Source organism: Cupressus sempervirens, chromosome 3 (genome assembly GCF_028749045.1).
Source record: "Cupressus sempervirens isolate cs-2001-9-10 chromosome 3, ASM2874904v1, whole genome shotgun sequence".
Taxonomy (NCBI): Eukaryota; Viridiplantae; Streptophyta; class Pinopsida; order Cupressales; family Cupressaceae; genus Cupressus; species Cupressus sempervirens.
Genome location: NC_143120.1, coordinates 434,217,634 through 434,239,003, shown reverse-complemented (window position 1 = coordinate 434,239,003; position 21,370 = coordinate 434,217,634). Strand labels below are relative to the sequence as shown.

At 32.1% G+C, this 21,370-nt stretch overlaps 1 protein-coding gene and 1 pseudogene across 1 annotated transcript; both read right to left on the bottom strand.

Annotated features, from left to right (window-relative positions):
- Positions 1 to 5,084: 5,084 nt before the first annotated feature.
- LOC149566897 (G-type lectin S-receptor-like serine/threonine-protein kinase At2g19130 pseudogene) lies at positions 5,085 to 6,007 on the bottom strand (annotated as a pseudogene).
- A 378-nt stretch (positions 6,008 to 6,385) lies between these two features.
- LOC149566896 (putative inactive G-type lectin S-receptor-like serine/threonine-protein kinase SRK) lies at positions 6,386 to 7,534 on the bottom strand. Its single transcript, XM_089816561.1, has 3 exons — positions 7,526 to 7,534; positions 7,005 to 7,255; positions 6,386 to 6,758 (listed from the first exon to the last, which is right to left on the bottom strand). The coding sequence occupies exons 1-3, from the start codon at positions 7,532 to 7,534 to the stop codon at positions 6,386 to 6,388; spliced, it is 633 nt and encodes a 210-aa protein (XP_089672687.1).
- Between the last annotated feature and the right edge of the window lie 13,836 nt (positions 7,535 to 21,370).

The window sequence follows — 21,370 nt, the reverse complement described above, 5'->3', positions numbered from 1 at the left end:
TTGAATTTACTTGGATTTGCATTCAGTGATTCTTACATTGAAATATTGAGGCTATATATTAGTTATTATTTTCCATATGCAAAACTAACTATGACAACAACTTTTGAGAAACTAACAACTAATTAATTATTATATTATATTTAATCTAGCTTAGGAAGTAACCTAATTATTGTAATATGCCAATATTCCTCCCTTTATTAAATTAATCCAAACAAGATTAGTGGTTGCAATGGTTTCAAACTCAACACTTTGAATACTTTGATGAAGCACCTTCACCAATCCTTCTTGCTTGCATCAGTGGATTTCTTGACCACAAAATGTAAAATTATTTGCACAACAAGAGTGGTTCAACTTTTGCTGCACAATGAGACACATCTGCTTGAAGTTCAATATCTCCTCTAAATGTTTACAATTAATCCTCTAGTGCTTCCAAACCACTTCTTTTATTCAAAGAAAAATTTGCAAGGGCCTACCATTTTCAAGATACAAATAAATTGCTTCTCATGCAACCCCTAAATGAGAATTTATCTTAAGATGATAGAAAACCTCTTTCCATTGTTGCCACAAACCTCACATTAATTTTAATACTATTTATCTATATGATTCAACATTAAAATAACTCATAAATATTGATTCACTAAAATCATCCCAATCTTTTAATTCACAACATGAATGACCATATCGACATCAGTCTACAAGATCAATTTTATAGAAAAAAAATCATGCATAGGATTGTCAAGTTCAATTAGTAATTTTTTTTAAAACAAGTCAAATTATGATTAGCTGTCAAAGAAAATTTTGAGTATTTAGGATCAATGAATTTAAATCAAAATCTATAGATTTGAAATCTAATAATAATACCAAAGTTAAGTTCTAATCTTCAGTAGTGTGTCTCTACATTTTAGAATGCATTATCCCCTTTTATTGTTCTAACTAAAATATTTTAATTAGTACCATTACTATCATTATAGTTTGTTGTCAATTTTGTACTCTAGCCTAAGCATAGAGAATGGAATCTAATGAATTCAAAATAAATGTACAAGTACACTGAAGGGAGAAAACAACCTATAAATTTGAAACAAACCAAATGTGTTATTTTTTACGCTAATATTTATGGTTTGAACAAAATTAGTTTCTAGAAGTCTATTGAAAATTCCTCCACCCCAAATTCTAGCCTCCCAATACTATAGAGAGTTGTTCTGTGTGAGCACAAATTGTTCGGTCCCACACGAATCCTATGCAAAACAAAATAAAATAAAATCCTAGAGCAAGATCCATTGAGTTTTTCCATGAAAATTGTTTTTCCATGAAAATTGTTTTTCATGATGACCACCGAATACCATCCCTATGTAACATTTCAAAGCTAGATTTTGCATAATAGATTAAGGATCTTACTAAAAAATAGAAGACACAAATTGCAGATAAAATAAAACAAAATATAGATGTAGAGTCAAGAATACATTTCTATTAATTATTAAATTTTACAAGATGTTTGCAAAGATATAGGAAATGCTTAAGGAAATTATGTAGAAAATGTAAAAATGGAACTAATGATATAAGTTCTTACTTGGCCTTAAATTGTAGTGCAAAACTTGAGTTTGGATAGTGATTGTGATCCAAAATCTATGGACTATTAATCGAAATCCCCTCTCCTATGGATTTTGTTTTAAATGATGATTTTGACTAATACATGACAATCAATTGACAGTTAAAACAATGGATCAGATTTAAGTTGAAATTAATCACCAACATCCCCCCTTGATTCTAACTTTGGGAAAAATAAAAATATAAAGAAAATAGAGATGAAAGATTTAAAATTCAATGGGAATGAAACATGCCCTCACAATAGATGTTAACTAAGAAATAAGACTACCATACTATAATTTCTTTTACCCAAAGAAGATCTCCAAGAAAAATGGAAGAGAAGATAGATCCCTAACTCATGCATAGTCAATGAAAGATGTTCGAAATTGTGTATAAATGGTGGTATGTGATCTTTGAACAATGTTCTTCCCTTTAGGAAGAAACAAAATTGAATATATATTAATGAAATATCCCTAATCATTAAAGAAATATATAGGAATAAATCTCAAAATGTATGATGCCTCGAAAAACTAAGTTCCATAGTGGCCATGCAGATCTTGAAATAGCTGTAAAATTTTAGAAACTAATGGATATCATTATAAAAAGACACATTTATCTCCTTAGAAGACAAAAATGTTGTGCAAATGTATCCAAACTTGTATCAATCTATGAAGAATGGTCATCTAGACATGGAAGAAGAGGGTCACAAAGCTCCATCACAACAACTGAAGAAGAATTAGCATCATCAAAGAGAAGATGTATAGAATCAATACTATTATCTAGATCTGAAATGAGGGATTATAAAAAGAAACAAGATATCCCTGATAGAAATCGATCCCAATGAACTAAATCTAGAAGACACAAATTATCCTATTGCAAAGAATCATTGGAAGCTATCAATGGAGCAACTATAATCTGTAAAGAAACAACATGAGCACCAAGGTTATCCATAAATTGATCATTCAAGAAGGATTTGTCCACACAAAATGGGGCAACCAAAATCATAGTATCACCCATACAAGAATGTATATCTAAGGAATCATCACTCTCAAATGAAGAATCAATGTCTCCATAAAATTTTGGGATGATGGTCAAAGTAATCAAAGGGCACTCTATGTACTTTAAATGGTATAAAATATCCTCAAAAATAGTAAGCTATTTTAGTCCACATACAGTATCATACAGTAAGCTATAATTTTCTATTCACAATCGCTTGGCTCATAAATATGAGTCAAGGAAATAGATCTTGCTCAAGGCAGTGATTCTCTATCCTATTTTTTCCAAGACAGATAATTCTTTGAGGTTAGTTTGACAACAAGAGGACAAAAATAAATACTAGGCATCATTGATCTCCCCCAAAATGGAACTTCATCTCAATTTGTGATTACAAAAATAAATACATTAAAAACCCTAATCTATTGAAAAAAATCCATTCTAAACAAGATTAGATCAATGCTTCTTTTGCCTACTCTCATGGGCTTTGGTATCATGTAAGATTCTATAGCTAGATTTGCATAATAGATTAAGGATCTTATTGAAAAATGTAAGGCACAAATCGCAGATAAAAATAGAGACAAACAAAGATGTAGAATCAAGAATAAATTTTCAGTAATCATTATACTTTACAAGATGTTTGCAAAGATAAATCCATTGCTTAAAGAAGTCATGTAGAGAACATCAGAATCGAACCAATGATATAAGCTCTAATTTGACCTTAAAGTGTAGTCCACAGCATGAGTTTGGGTGGTGCTGGTGATTTGGAAAATCTGTGGACTATGAATTAAAATCCCATCTCATACATACATAGATTTAAAGTATGAGTTTGATTGATACATGACAATCAATTGATAGTTAAAATGGTGGATTGAATTGACATTGAAATTAAACACCAACACCTAGAAACAATGTATCAATAGGATGAGCTCAAAACTTGGCCAAACTATTGAGTTATTATCATTGTCTTGGAATAAGAAATTACTAGAATATAATAGCACAACTTGCAATACCTTGGTTGTTCCTAGTTGACAAACAAAATAAATATTCCCTTTTCATCCAACATAAAAAAATTACCTGCTATTGATTGTTTTGGATCTTGATTTAACAAGATTGGAACTACCCAATAATAAGAAAAAATATACCTAGGGTGCAACTGCTTCCGATATTCAACACACTATTTAGACATAGAGACCAACTATAACACTAAACTCCTTCACTTCAAGCTCTACAAAACCTAGGAGGGTAGACCTTAGATTCCATTATGTTACCAGTGCAAAAACCATAAATCTGAATCTATATTAAGCAGATAAAAATTCCAAATCCTTTTATGCTTATGCAATGAAAAAGGCCTGAAATGGCTAATAACATGACCTATGATATTCACAAGCTAAGTGCTAGTATCATTTTTAGCTCTACAACATGAAAGGGAAAAAGATTTTGATTGTAAGTTGGTTATCAACATAACCCACATATGAAACAACAAGATACATGTAAATCCGATGACTCATCAATGCCTTATCCATTGGGTATTACACAAATCACAAGATACATCCAGATATTAGTGATCTATCCATTCATTTTGTGAATTAGACATCTATGTTCAAACTGAATCTCATACTCATTAGATCCTTCCATGATATATGCAACTCTATCAAGATACATCAAGCATTTACTTGAATCTTTGAATCAATGGAAAAACACATCAAAACATACAACTCTAAACTAGTTACAACTAAGATCTACAATCTTTGATCATAAACAACAAAAGATTACAAACAACAAAGATAGGAGACAAGAATTAGAATGAAATTGATTTTATTTGTTGCTTCTATTCATTTGTTTGAAACAAGTACACTAAGATGCATGCAACTAACTCATAAAACACCTGATAGATCAAAACTAAGCATTATAACTTCATTATTGTTGTTCATACAAGAGACAATACTGAAGAAAATGGTGGAATCACAACTATGGAACATGTCCAAAAAATCTAGAACCAACACATCTTTGACCCCTATAATACTAGTGAAGGAATTTTCTTGAGAGGGTCAACTAGGTCAAAGTTATTCAAGGTCAATATATCAAAATACATTATAGAATAGTTTAAAAAAGAAGTATCCATTCAAAATAATATTTAAATTAAGAAAATTTATAAAAAAAGTCAATGATAATGAAATCTAAATATTTATCAAGCTTTCAAACGTTTATACGAGTTTGTAAGATATAAAATATTGACATGCACAAGTTTATTGAAATAGATATACAAGATATAGTTAAGTAACATTTAAGGTTTAATTATCTTTCTCTACATTTAGACTGTATTTTTCCCTATTCTAAATACATTAATCTAACTAGTATATTCGCCATGGCTAAATTGTTCTTACTACTATCATTGCTAATTGTATTACCATTGCCATAACTACATTATTCTAATTGGTACCACTGCCATTGCTGTAGCTGCTTGTGTCACTTCCGTGTGTTGGCCTGAGCATAGAGCTTGGAATCTACGAAGTTTGACGTTCCATTTTTCCTTCCAGCATCTGTACCACTTGCCTCATTCTTGGCCTCACTTCCTCATCCTCTTGAATGCACAGAATCACTACAAGACATCTTCTTCTTACCTCTTCCAAGTCTGCCTCATCTGTAGCACCCTCCTCCACAATATGAATGATGTTCCCTTGGAAAATTTGAGTTCTAGCCCATGGAGGAAAATAAAATTTACTTGAATCTTGCACATTTAAGTCCAGATTTCTTCGTCCAGAAATGATGTCAAGAAGAGTCATACCAAAACTATAGACATCTACCTTAGAAGTGATGGGAAGACCAGAGATCCACTCTGGAGCCAAGTACCCTCTTGTTCCTCTTGTGGTTGTTAGCACATGGCTGAAGTATCTACCTATGAGCTTCGCCAACCTGAAGTCAGCCAATTTTGGTGACATATTACCATCTAGCAGAATGTTTTTAGGCTTAACATCACAATGAATGATGTAATCTCTGCATTCCTCATGGAGATAAAGTAACCCTCTTGTAGTGCCTAGTGTGATCTCAAATCGGGTCTTCCAATTCAGTACTTCTCATTTATTTTTAGATTTGTCTATGAACAAGAAAGACTTGAGAGAGCTGTTGGACATGTAGTCATAAATCAGCAACCGTTTCGACCCTTGTACACAAAACCCTCGTAACCGGACCAAATTGACGTGCTGTATGTTTCGAGAGAACTAATTTCTGCTAAGAATTGCTTGTCATCTTGTCTGGAACCCTTCATCTTTTTTACAGCCACAATTGAACCGTTAGGTAGACAGCCTTTGAATACTGACCCAAATCCTCCACTCCCCACCTCGGACTTGAAATTCCTTATTGCAGTTTTCAACTCCTTGTAAGAAAACATTCTCAGAAAAGGGTCTGAGGAATTTGCAAGCCTATCCATTGATTGTAAATTATGTCTCCGCCAAATTAAAAATGAAGAGATAACCAGCGTAACGATGAGAACACCAACAATACCTGAAATCACTACGCCCACACTACATGCGCGTCTGTGCTTCTTCAAAAGTTGAGAGGCACCTACTCTAATGAAGACATTTAAACTATTTTTGGATGGAGTAGAGTTGCGCAGGTTGAGCAAATCTTCGGACCAGATTTGGCATGAGGGACCTGGAGGAGGGTTGAAAGCAAATGCGGTGCATGAACAGTTGCTTTGGCAAGCTTTTTGGCAATCTTTGTCTGTAGATATTGCAGGGTGTGAGGATGCAAAATCATTAAGCAAAGTGACACCAAGGTCGATGAATTGATCAGTGTTGCAGTTCAACTAGCTTGTCCGAGCATGGCCATTGGAAGCCCAATCTGGTGAGAGCCGGGCGAGATTGTCTCTGGGTTTGAAGCCCTCCACACAGTTGCAGAGCTCAAGATTTCTAGAGTCATAGATACCGTAGGCACCACAGGCACCATACACGGTGCATGCATCTCTGGGCACAGACCAAGAAAGAATCCATTTACCGGCAATGAATACATACACTTGCACTTGTCTAGACCTGGTCACTACGTGACGTCTGAGTGCATTGAAGTGAGGATTCAACGTATAACTTTCAAACATACCTGAGCTATTACTTATAACGCTAGTGTTGAGATAACGTTTGTCTGCAATCTCTGGAACTCCACTGTAAATTTTGCCATCCCAAATCCTGGTCCCTCAGTACTGTACAGAACTATACCATACTAGCATGATTTGTTTGGCCCCAGATGGATCTATGCGTACAGAGAAAAGACCAGGAGCGAGATCGAATGAACTTTTCCAAGAAAATATCTTTTGCTATCCCTCACAAATTGTCCCTGGCAAGGAGGTATCTATAGGATTATCCAAACTCTGCCATACAATTTGATATTTATCATCCTGATCACCCAGTATAACAAAATTACCAGAATCTAACAGCACAGGCCGAGATGCCTTGTATGTAGTCTTGACTGACCAAATAGATGTGCAATCTGCATCGAACACTGCCAATCTACCATCTTTTGACAATATGAAAATGCCAGGCCGGTTTCTAGTGGGAGTCTCCTTGTTGGCCACCCAAACATAAGTCTTCTCTGGAATTTGGGCGTAGCAGATGCCAATATACCAGTTGGTTCCATTGGGGCTGAAGAATCCCAACTCAAATGTACCATTCTTTGAAATAATTGTCTTTTTAAAATAAATTTAAATTTAAGATACAATTATAAAATGACTTTTAATTTAATTTTAAAAACAGTAAAATGCTGATTTGATGCCGACAGACATTGGCCTATTTGAACCAGAACAAAATGCTGAGGATCAAAATGTTACATCTCGTGAGTCCTGCCTCGCATTTCAAAGGATTTAGAGACACAGTCCATGGTAGACAGCCGGGCTTAACCAGCACACTCAAAGCTTTGACTACTTTGGTGGATTGGGTGGGCCCTCCTCATCGCTTACGGTCACCATTCTCCATTTCCATGAGTTCCATTCATATACTCCTGCCTATGTTTAAATTTTGAACTGTTTATCCCACCTACTATATAAGAAAAAACTTAAATGGTTTGCATTGACAAGTGTGTTCTTTATTTGTATAACCAAAGTGTGAGGTTCGAAAAGGGATATGGACATCTATCAAACAAACATAATGGAAGAGTGAGATTTTTTTGTAGACATATCTACAAATTATGGAAGCATCACTGTAACCTGTAGATGTTATTGTTGAGAAATAGAAGAGAAAAGTAACTAAATATAGAGCATAGGTGTAGCATACAATGGCATTGGAGAATACATAGAAAACAAGTGAACTTCTATTTGACAAAATCACCAGCAACCTGATTACACTTCAGCCTTCAATTGTTTCATTAACCCATACCACAAAAGTGATACATACCATGTATATAATACATTACTTAGTTTTTAAAATAGGGCACCAAACAACAAATCCCTCTGAATGACCAAATTGGGTGCCAAGGTAAAGTCAAACACTGCATTAATGTTTTCACCTACTATTTGGGCAACTCTTATGCTATGGAAAAGGTCATTTGTTTCACACATAGCATTCTCCCACTTGAAACAAATAAAGTAGGATTAAACAAACCAGAAATGAACTAATCACCCTAGGCCTATTAAATCTCTAATAGCTCATGCTTTGTTTTTGGCAAGATCTTTGTGAGCATGTCAGCAGGATTCTCGTCAATATGAATCTTTTCCAAGTGTAGTTGTCCTTCCTCCAGCACTTCCCTGATCTAATGGTACCTCAAGGCTATGTGCTTGGTTTGTGAATGAAATGCTAGATTCTTTGCCAAATGAATATCACTCTAGCTATTGCAGTATAGGACATTTTTTTTTTTTTTTACTCCCAACTCTCCAAGGAATCATTGTGTCCACAACATAACTTTGCAAGCTTCAGTTGTAGTTTCATATTCAGCCTCCGTTGTTGAGAGAGTTACAATTTTCTACAGATTAGATGTCCATGATACTATAGCACTTGCAAAAGTACATAAATAACAACTAATGGACTTTTTTGGGTCACATCTCCAACCATATCCGAGTCTGTATAACCTATAAAAATGAATTCATTATTACAAAAACATATATAGTAATGACTAGTACCCTTAAGATACCTCAAAATCCACTTTATTGCTTCCCAATGTTGTTTGCTTGGATTTGCAAGAAATCTTCTCACAACTCCCACTGAATGTGCAATGTCTGGTCAAGTACATGTCATAGCATATGTCAGGCTACCAACAGTTGAAGAATAAGGAAATTTATTCATTTCTTTGTTTTCCTTGTCATCTTTGGGATATGATTCTTCACTCAATTTGAAGTGGGATGCAATAGGTGTACTAACTGGCTTGGCATCCTTCATGTTAAAACTTTCGAGAATCTTCTCAATGTAGTTTTCTTGTGATAGCCATAATTTTTTCTTCTTCCTGTCATGCATAATCTTCATGCCCAATATGTGTTGTACTGATCCCAAATCATTCATTTCAAATTGTTTACTTGACTCTTTCTTGAGTTGGTTAATTATCTTTTCGTCATGTCCAACAATTAACATGTCATCCACATACAAAAATAAAATGTTGTATTTACCTTGATCATCCTTCTTGATATAAACACAATGATCAGATTCTAACCTCTTGAAATCATGCTCCAACATGAATGAATCAAACTTCCTATACCATTGACGAGGTGCTTATTTCAGCCCATAGAGGCTCTTCTTCAACTTGCAAACCAAATTCTCTTTACCTTGTTCTTTGAATCCTTATGGCTGCTCCATATAAATCTCTTCCTCCAACTCACCATGAAGAAAGGTTGTCTTTACATCTAATTATTCTCATTCTAAATCTAGAGCAGCATAAAGACCAAGAATAATCCTAATGGATTGCATTTTAACAATGGGTGAGAAGATTTTTGTGTAGTCTATACCTTCCTTTTTAGCATATCCTCTCACCACAAGCCTTTTCTTTGTATCTTTTCTTCTTCCCTTCACTTTCATGCTTGATCTTGTACACCCATTTGTTTTGTAGAGCTCTTCTTTCCTTTGGATGTTCAACCAACTCCCAAGTTCTATTTTTCCACAATGAATCCATTTCTTCCTCCATTGCTTTCTTCCATTCTTTGTTATGCTCATCTTCACAAGCTTGCTGAAAATTAGTAGGCTCACCTTCCTCACTTAACAATATATAATTTGAAGGTGTATACTTTTGTGAAGGCTTATGAGGTCAAGCTAATCTATGAACCAATTGTTGTTATGGTTGATTTTCTTGTAGCGGCTCTTGCAAGACTTCTTCTTGTTGTTCAACATTTCCCTCTTGTTGTCTATTATAATCTTGATTTTGTTGCTCAACATCTTGCATTGGTGGGATATTTTCTTGTTGTGCTTCAATCCTATCAACAACTTTCTTTATCTCTAAGTTTCTTATAGCCCTCTCGAACATTTTAGACTCATTAAATATAACATCCCTACTCCTAACAATCTTTTGTTTGACTAGATCCCATAACTATAGCAAAATTCACCATCTACATATCCCAATAAAATGCATTTCATGAATTTATCATCTAACTTAATTCTATTTTCTTTTAGAATATGCACAAATGCTTCACATCCAAATATTTTCAAATGGGAATAATTTAGCTTCTTACTAGTCCAAGCTTCTTCAAGAATGCCACCATCCAAAGCTATAGTAGGACATCAATTTATGAGGTAACAAGCTGTCCTCAATGCTTCTGTCCAAAAGTGTTTTTCCAATTTTGAGTTTGACAACATACTTCTCACCTTCTCCAAAATAGCATGGTTCATTCTTTTAGCAGTCCCATTTTGTTGAGGAGTAAAAGGCATTATTTTCTCATGCTTTATGCCAAACCTATTGCAATACTCCTTTAATACATTAGAACAATACTCTCCACCATTATCAGTCCTTAGACAATTCAACAATTTATTAGTCTCTCTTTCAACAACAACATGCAACTTTTGAAATATATTAAATACACCATCTTTGTTTTTCATAGGATAAGCCCAAACCTTCCTAGATGCATCATCTATGAAAGTGACAAAGTATGAAGCCCCTCCTAATGATTTAATGTTTACTGGCCCAAATACATCTAAATGTATCAATTCCAACAAGTGTGTTTTTCTGTCATGAACACCTCTAAGAAATGAAACTCTTCACTTCCTACCATAAATACAATGCTCACAAATATCAAGGTTATAAAATTTCAAACCTAGCATAAAATTCTTGTCCATGAGGATTTTTAGGCCCTTCTCACTCATATGCCCCAAGCGCTTATGCCACAAATCTGCTGTAATTTCTTCTTTTGCAGCAGCAATAACAACATTTGAATTCTCTTCTATAGCATTTAGAGTATACAACGTTTTGTCTTGGAACCTCTAGCCATGAGCAATGCCCCTTTACTAATTTTCTAGCCACTCTTTCCAAAGCTTGTGGAGTAACCTTCATCATCCAACCCTCCCATAGAGGTCAAACACATACACATCTCAAGGACATGCCTAACTTGTCTTAGCAAAATGTTTTGTCCATCCTTGGTCTTGATTTGGACATCTCCCTCTCCAACAATATTACAATAATGATTATCTGCCAAATGCACACTACCATAATTACCATGGTTATACACAATAAAGTGATCCTTATTTGGGGTTACATGATGAAATGCTCCAAAATCAAGAATTCAATCAACACTATTGCTAGAGTTATACAAACATACCTCTTCCATTGAAATAGTAATTAAAACATCATTATCTAAAACTATAGCTGTGGTCTCACCTTCGTTTGTGTTAGCTAACTTCTTATTTGCATTGCCCGATTTTTGCTTCTTTTATTCTTGCTTCAAGATTCTACAATCTTTTTTCATGTGGCCTAGATTTCCACAATGAAAACATGTCATCTTGTCTCTTCTTGATTTTGATCTACCTCCTAATCTTGAATGCCCTTGATTTCTTCTTCCCATCTTCCTACCACAAGGCTTCTCTTCCCTTACTTTCTATGGTAGATTTTCTTCTCAGCTCTTCATTCATTAGACTTCTGAAAACATCATCAAACTTCAAGGTTCCTACTATTGCAAATGTGTTGATTGCCACAATTAGATTTTCCCAACTATCTCGCATAGAACACATTAATAGGATGGCTCTAATGTCATCATCCAAAGCAATTTTAATAGAGGCTAGTTGGCTAGTGATTATGTTGAACTCATTCAACTGTTCTGCTATTGAAGCACCTTCCTTCATCTTGAGGTTGTATAATTTCTTCATCAAGAAGACCTCGTTTGAAGCGATGTTTTTTCATACAAATCATGCAACTTCTTCCACAACCCTTCTGCTGATGTCTCTCCAACAACATTAAAATATACATTCTTGGCCAGGTATTGATGGATGGATGCAATAGCTTTTCTATCTAGCTTCTTCCAATCTTCATTTGTCATTGTTGTGGGCTTATTTGACACTCCTTTAATTGGCAAGTATTGATCCTGCAAGATCAATATGTCCTCCATTTGGAATTCCAATAGAGCAAAATTAGCCCCATTTAACTTCTCCATGTCACTTACTATTGTTGACTCCATTACATTCAAACGAAACCCTTCATCAAACTCTTAAAGAGTTTCTAGATAACTACTCTTTAGCAATACTTTAATTCTAACCTACTCTAATACTAGTTGTTGAGAAATAGAAGAGAAAATCAACTAAAAATAGAGTATACATGTACCATACAATGGCATTGGAGAATACACAGAAAACAAGTGAACTTCTATTTGACAAAATCACAAGCAACCTAATTACACTTTAGCCTTCAATTGTTTTATTAACCTACACCACAAAAGTGATACATACCATGTATATAACACATTACTTAGTTTTAAAACAAAGCACCCAAAAAAAAATCCCTTTGAATGACCAAACTGGGCACCAACATTAAGTCAAACATTGCATTAATGTTTTCACCTACTATTTGGGCAACTCTTACATTATGGCTAAGGTCATTTGTTTCACACATAACAATTATGAGCTCATAAATTGTTTCTCATTATGCCTCAAATATTTTATTTATCATTGAACATAATCATTGTAGGCAATAAATAGTTTTTGTTTTTTTTGCAACAATTCGTTAAATTTCAATCACATATAATTTGTCGATGTGAAGAAATTCTTCGACATCTTCACCAACATCCTCCCTCCCTGTGTCAAATTGGGATTTTTGGAAAGAGATATGGTGACAAAAAAGATGTCTCAAAGAAAAAATAATTGATCCCCTACTCATTTGCAAGTAAAATAGTGTCTCAACCCTTCGCTACTTATAATAGTTCAACAAATTTTGACATGGGAAAAGTTGGGAAATTTAAAAAAAATTATCATGGCAAAAGCTCAAAACTCATTGCAAGCATCCTCCTTATCTATACCAAAATGGGAGCTCTCAATTTGTCAGAGGATCTAGATAAAGGAATTTCATCAATTTTACAAATACAACTATGTTGATAGATGTGTATCTAAATTGTTGAAGCATAGACACCTTCAAACCTCAACTCAACTATTTGCTATATTATCCCTTTTTGAGATTATGTGTTTGGATTTGCTCCTATTTGGATATTTAGGTAGTATTCTATATTCTAAATTCCCATCTCTTGATAAGTCATAACATTTATAAATCATCCACGAACTCTATTACTCATGCTATCTTTTTCAAAAATAAATAATCCATGAATCTTGGTACTTTAGTGTCTCTTTTATCACAGACATTATATTCAAATTTCCCTCCATTTGCATAACTTAATTGTATGAGTTCTTTTTCATTCCTCACTATGAACTCTAAAACTTATATGTCTTGCCTTGGTCACTCCCACCTACTTTCTTAAATAGTATAAAATGCTATGGATTACTTGATAAGGCTATGCAACTACTATATCAAGGCTTTTAGTGCCCAAATATTACTTATTCCAAAAAAGTGAATCTAAATAGACTAATATATGAAGGCAACTCATATTATATTCAACATGGTTATGATTTTGAGTCCAATTAAGTTTTATATTATCCTATAAAACTTTTCTCTTTTACTGAATCTTGTAGGCACATTTTTGGATTGAACTCCAATTGTAAAAGATTCATGTATAAAAGAATGATTTAAAATCTATAGAATGTTCCTCCATATCTCTTGTAGTACTTTGGCAATAGCTATATGCAATTTTTCATACAATATTGGTCATGAACTTCTAAATATTAGATGTTCTGATTTGAAAATGATGGATTTTCTTAGGTCATGTATAATTTCATCATCTTAAGGCTTCGATATGCATTATGCATCTCCATATGAAACTAACTAAAATGAGTTTTTAAGCTCGAATTTAATGTGGTAAACAAAAGAACTATCATGAATCTAAGTAGGTAAATTGTCACAAGATCATGTCTAGTATGTCTAGAATCGGTTATTCTATATTTATTCTGAAATAATACTATCTAAAGATGTTGTAATAATGTTATCATTTATTCATAGGGATGGAAGGTTTTATAGTTGTATGATATATGTAATACACAACTATTTATGTCTTTAAAACCAATTATAGATATCAAAATTATATATACATTGGGTATAAATGCCAATTATTATTTAAATGTTATATTTTGCTTGAAATAAAATCTCGTTTGGGATAGTTCTATGAATTCTCTCGTAATTCTAGTTGAGAAGAAAATAAAAGACAATATATTGTACATGCCTTATTAATTAGCAAAAATTTACCCTACATGATCATGAGGATGATGCATTGTCTTGATTTTAACACACCTATTAATTTTTAAGAGGCCTACCTTTGTCGTTTAGAGAACATGAATTTGAAAACCAACAAGTTAAGCATTTTTAGAGATATATTAATTTTAAATTTAATTCAAACACCTAAGCAAAATTGTCACAAGAATTCTATAGCTATTGCCAAATGTGTTTGCACATATATAGTTGGTGTACAATCATGACAATAAATTTTATAGAATTTTGAAAACATAGTTGTTAAAATCATGAAAATCAATTTCAAATAATTTTAGTAACAAAAGGATAATAACAGATAAGTGATAAATATACATAACATAAGGCTCTTACTACAAAATTAAATGCTTGACTGTTTGGACAGGAAAATCTATGTTGCATCATCATCAAAGGCCGCCCTCTGCATAAAAGATAAAGTAATAACATTTTATTAGTACAAATAAGTGACAAGAATACATCTACATTTGTTTAATTTAAAATACATTATTACCTTCCCCTTGTCAATGCATGGTGGCTCAACCCCCTCATATTTCCTGCTACTAAGGGGTGAAACTCATAAGAGAAGAATAAGATGACAAACCATGTATAATTCAGTATAAAAAAAGAAAATTAATGAGTGCATAAAACATTATATCATGGAGGTATCAAGACCAAACAAAATGGTCAAGAATGTGGAATTGTCCACCTATGTCATATCCTGCTCAGTCATAAGCTAAACATTAAAGAATCACATACATGTACATAAGTGTGCATTTGTTAAAATTATTGTAATATAATTTTAAAAAAAAAATTAACTACGTTGTGATGAATAAAATCTATAGACTTACCATTATAGATGTAATCCATGACTTTGTTTACCCCTCATCGCCTCCTACATGAGACGTCTCACCATGAGAAGCTATAGTTTCTACAACTACATATGTTGTATCCTCATCCCTAAATACATATTGATATGCATTAGAATCACTCAGGGGATCAAAGCATAAATTATTTCACATAATACAAGTATAAGGTAGACAAATATGTGAAGTGTTAATCAATATACCTACACCAACATCATCAAAACAAGGAGGTAACACTGACATAGTATAGGTGACTAATATACCACTCAATGTGTGAATAGATCTAGTAGCCTTTGATCTATCCTCTACAATGAAATCAAGATGCTACATTAGAGAAGGGGGGAGATATCAGTTGGGGGGAGGAGGTGATGGATTCTTCCATTGTGCAAATGGTCTATCCTTGGGAGCTCCTCCTCCTATGCCCATGTTAGGCCTCACGATCCAATAGTTTACTCTGTGCCCTTTCACAAAAACAACATACAATTTCCTCCAAAAATAAAAAAAGGACCTCAAATTATTCTATGGTCGTTTATCAAATGTGTTCATGATTAATCCTATTATGTATCCTATATGTATCGATATTTATTTTTTGGTTGGGTATTAGGATTGGTATTGATAAACTAAACATAATTTCTTAAGCACTTTTGGGAACTAAACAAAAGTGGTTATTTTCCATATCACCACTTTTTGGCCCCTCATGATCTTGTGTTTAATGACTAACTTGAACATTCACTTATCTTTGACCGTGTTGACTATATCTATATCTAAGTCATTCTATTGTTCCTTAGGTGGAACATGTCTTTATTTTTATTCCCCAAAAACTTACTTGAATTCTTCAAAATTTTAGCTCACAAATCCCTATGAATTGTTTCATTCTACCCTTTGTTCCATTTAACATATTTTCCTTCTGGTCTAGATTCAAAGAATCTATGTCCATTATGATTGCTCTGTCATTTGATCAAAACTAGTTAACTATACATGTTTTCTATTATGAATGATGGGTAGTTCACCTATTGTCCTTCTTGTTTAACTTGTACCTATTGATATCATGTTTACAACTCATATTCCTATTTACTTATATCTTCCAATTCATCGATAATATAAAATTTTTCCTTAATGGCTTGACCATTCACCTATTGGTACACTACCTATCTCTCTATTCATCAATTGTGTTTTTCACCAATAACCTTAACAACTTCCTATTCACTATTTGGAATATGACCTTACCTAATGTATATCTATTCACCTCTTGGTTAAACCAAATCACCTACATAATGGTTTTCAAACAATGATAACCATATCTTCGAAAATCATCCTCAATGATCCTTCATTATTATTCTTCAATCAACACATCTAATGGTGCACTTCTACATATATGTTATTACTATCCTTGTCTTTATTCATACAAGTTGCACATAATTTTTGTTTTCAAACCCTTTGTTATAAATTTCAGTGGTGTTTCTATTCTAGTTTCAAATGACCTCTAAGTATTTAGACTTCATTATATTTTCTTAGGTATTGAGAGACGAAATGAAAAATGTATGGTGAAATTTTTGGCCCTAAATGTGTAATGGAGTGTCATCCACTTCTCATTCCTTCCTAAATTATGAAAATATTTATTGAGTATGTGCAAGATCATGGTATTACAAAAAGTGGCGATTTGAAAAATCTATAGTTCTGAAATATCTCAAACCATTTCAAAATCTATTCCAACTTTTTTCCCACCCACCCTAATACTAAATGAAAATAATTAATATCTTTATAAGGTCTACTATATCTTTTGATACCAAACCTATATGGTCAACTTTTAAAACATCATAAAAATGTGCTTTTGGCTTGTTTTTATGTGATTTTTACTTCAAACATGAAGCTGACAACTTTTTTTTCACCAAAATTTGATCAAATGAAAGGGTTTTATTAATAATGTTCTTATCTTTCCATAAATGTAAGATTTGTCAAATTATGAGTTTAGTAAGTAATTATTACTTATTTTCTAATGGAGTTACATATAAAGTGCTAACTGACACACTACTTGAAAAATAACTATAACTTTCAAATGGTACAACATTTTTTAAATCCAAAAGATGCATCACATTCTATGTTTCTTCTACTATAGGAAAAAAAATGAAAATTTGAATTTTGTAGAGTTTTGAATTAGTTAAGGTGGTCAAACATGAGAGTTTTTTAATTCCAAAAATACTACAGTCAAAAATTAATTATTAATTATTTATTTAGAATAAAAATACCCAAAAATATGTGTCACATCCATGCATGAGTCTACTACTTATATCTAGAATTTAAAAAATATTATCATTTGATTTTGATTAAGGTGGTTAGACATACGTCTACTACTTATTTTTGTTCTAAAATTTTAGTAATATTTCATTAAAGTTCAAAATTTTGACAAATGAATTTTTATTTTTTTGAGATAAGTACTAGTAGTTTAGAAACTAGATTCAATTTGCTAGAGATTCTTGTCTCTCAAATTTTTGATATAAAGTTAATAACAAGTAGAAAATTGCACATCAAGTTGACATAACCCTAATTTTTTGATTTTGTATTGCCACTAAAGACCATAGTTTGGTTGACCATGATTCTGCACATACCCTTGTGTCATTTTATTTCAAATTATGTATGGTAGCTAGTTTCATGACCATCTATGGGATAAACTTCAAGACAAGTGATAGTTTTGTTTCTTCTTGATTAAGATTCAATTTTTTTTTATTAATTAATTGTATGGACTTTACATCTTCATTGAAATTTCATGACTTATGTGGATCAATGGTTCTTATTGTACATTTTTACCATCTTATGTCTATTAGAGTCTATGTAGAGATGATTTATTATATCTGCTCATTGATGAGAAGAAGGAAAATTTAACCGTAAACATGTATCAATGATTTATTGAAATGTAGGGATTCACCTCACATTACCAAGACCGTGACAATCCCTATTAACATCATGGTTTGGTTTCTAAATATTTCTAATGTTACACATGTTCAAATCCATGGTTCTTGAAAGGTGATGTTTAGTTTTCATGTTCTAGGTGTTCATGCACATGTGACAAGAATTGTGATTGAATGACATTAAGTAGACTTGTGTATGGGAAAACATGAGGTTGTTTGACCACTAGAGGATATAAGGGGGGTTTTTCCTCTATTTCACATATAAAAGCCAATGTGGAATGTTTTACCATTGACATGTCAGAATGAAGGATCTCCTTCAAGAGCCAATTCTCATAATCATACTAACATTGTCATTCCCTACAATAAGAAAAAATGTATCAGATGTTGCATGTTGTTGACAAAAATTATAGTTCTATAGTTCATTCAATGCAAGAAGTTGACATTATGAAAAGGATTTAATGAGATTAATGTTGGTGGTGGAGATGATATTAATATTTTTCAATGGTTTGTCCCTCTTTTTTTGGGGGGGCAAAGAACATGGTTGGTGCTCTCAACCAAATATTAGGATATATATAAAGGATTCCTTGTAACTTTTTATAGGGATGATATCCTCTTATGTGACCCCATTGGTTCATAGATCTAGTCATTAGTGATCACCAAAAAAAAAAAAAAGAATAATTTAATAAAATGTAAATATTAGATTTAGATAGAATGATGATGGTATCAACTATCATTATGTGCTTATATGTTATATTTTATGAATTAAGAGTATTTTTTTTTAGGATTAAAATAAATTAATTTTATTATATGTTTTTAAATTAGGTAAAAACAAGTTTGAAGGTGTCCTGAAACCCTATGCATTCAAAGTGAGGGGAAGACCAAACAACAGAATAACAAAATCATGCCACAAAGAGAACACTTATCATCTATCAACCACAAACTTAGTTACAAATAATATCCTATAAAGGATAAAGAAAAAAAAACAACTGAACACAAGAAGTCAAATAATGATCGTTAAAAGATGATAGAAATAAAGTTCAAACTACCCCTAGGGTTTTTCTACAAGGCACCTACAAATTGGAATAAAATGAGACCTAAAGAGAAACGTTAACGTTTTCATTTGGCTTCCTTCTTATGAGAATGAAGGATCATATTGAAATAAGGTGAAGACCTCTTAGAATGTTTACCTTTAGCTAAGATCCAACCATCTTCAATCTTATCATCTATATTCTTCCAAGCAAAAATCCCTCACGGATATCCTAGCAAAGCTATTGAAAAAATGAGGCCCTAAAAGAAAAAAGAAAAAAACATTTAATTATATGTTAATATTGTGGATTATTGTATTGTTATTTAATTGGTTCTATCATGTGACTAGTTGTTTCTTTATAGCAATGTTGGGGAACCTAAGAGGACGTAGTTTAATTTTTAACATTTGGTACTTGTGTATGTGTAGGATCATGGAGTGCCAAAAAGTGGCAATTTGAAAAATATGTAGTTTCAAAATTTCTCAAACCATTTCAAAATCTATTCCAACTTTTTTCCCACCCACCCTGATACTAAATTCAAATAATTAATATCTTTATAAGTTCTACTATATCTTTTGATACCAATCATATATTCTTAACTTTAAAAACATCCTTAAAATGTGTTTTTGGCCTATTTTTATGTGATTTTTACTTCAAACATGTACCTGACAACTTTTTTTTCACCAAAATTTGATGAAATGAAAAGTGTTTCTTAAGAATGTTCTTATCTTTCCATAAATGTAAGGTTTGTCAAATTATGAGTTTAGCAACTAATTATTACTTATTTTCTAACGGAGTTATGTATAAAGTGTTGATTGACACACTACTTGAAAAACAACTATAACTTTCAAATGGTACAACATTTTTTAAATCCAAAAGATGCATCACATTCTATGTTTCTTCCACTATAAGGAATAAAAATGGAAAATTAATTTTGTAGAGTTTTGAATTAGTTAAAGTGGTCAGACATGAGAGTTTTTTAATTCCAAAAATACTAAAGTCAAAAATTAATTAATTATTATTTATTTAGAATAAAAATATTCAAAAATATGTGTCACATCCAAGCATGAGTCTACTACTTATATCTAGAATATTATTAAAAAATATTATCATTTTATTTCAATTAAGGTGGTCAAACATACATCTTTTTCTTATTTTTGTACTAAAATTTTTGTAATATTGCATTAAAATTCAAAATTTTAACCAATCAATTTATATTTTTTTGAGATAAGTCCTAGTAGTTGAGAAACGAGATTCAATTTCCTAGATATTCTTTTCTCTCACCTTTTCGATATAAAGTTAATAACAAGTAGAAAATTGCATGTCAAGTTGACATAACCCTAATTTTCTAATTTTTTATTGCCACTTAAGAGCATAGTTTGGTTGACCATGATCCTGCACATACCCACTTACACATGTAATTAATGTAATGTATCATTTTCTTATTTATCATTATGTGTAGTTGTAGTCAAAAAATTTAAGTTGAAATTATTATTGTTGTTCAAAAAAATTTGCATTGTTCTTTAGCAATTAAATGTTGTCCTATTGAATTCCTTGTTAGTGCATTGCACAAGCATAATTTTGAAATATGTTTTATATGCTTGACCTTTTTATGATGTGGGTGAAGCCTAGATTTGTCCATCTAAAAATACATATTTCCAAATGGTAAAGAAATATACATGAGATTATAGGGAAAAACAATCTCATTTTTGAAATCTTGCTTAAAATGTCAAATTCATCTCTCCAAATTCTCTTATGCATAAATGTAGAGATATGAAATTTAATATTTACATTATTTATTGTAATAAAAAATATGAAAATTATCATGTTGTTATAAAATCCAATAATTTTGAATTATACAAAAAAACAATATTGGTCATTTGTGGTTTTCTAACCATATAGATGATATATAATGATAAGATATAATTGATTGCAACATAATAGTTGATTGAGGAATGGAAAAATTTCTATTTTGGAACTAAGCTCTAAAGTAAACATCCAAACCAGAGATTACTCAATGGAGAAGTAGTATGAATCTAAGTTGATATACATAAAATTTGTTATAACTATAATTAATTATTTGATAGATATGCCAACCATGTCATATGCTTAACAAGATTCTTTGAATTTACACTAAAATCTCATTTGTTAACATTTCCTTGTTTGGAATCAAAGGCTTTTGTTCATTGGTCTTGACTTGAATCATTTTCCTAGATCCTTAAAATGTTGATTGTTTCAATACTTTGTCATTCATTATTTCTACTTT

Excerpts from the sequence above, each read along its gene's own strand:
- LOC149566896 (XM_089816561.1), bottom strand. Across the intron at positions 6,759-7,004 it reads AAGGCATCTCGGCCTGTGCT|GATTTGGGATGGCAAAATTT; the intron begins GTTAGATTCTGG and ends CTGAGGGACCAG.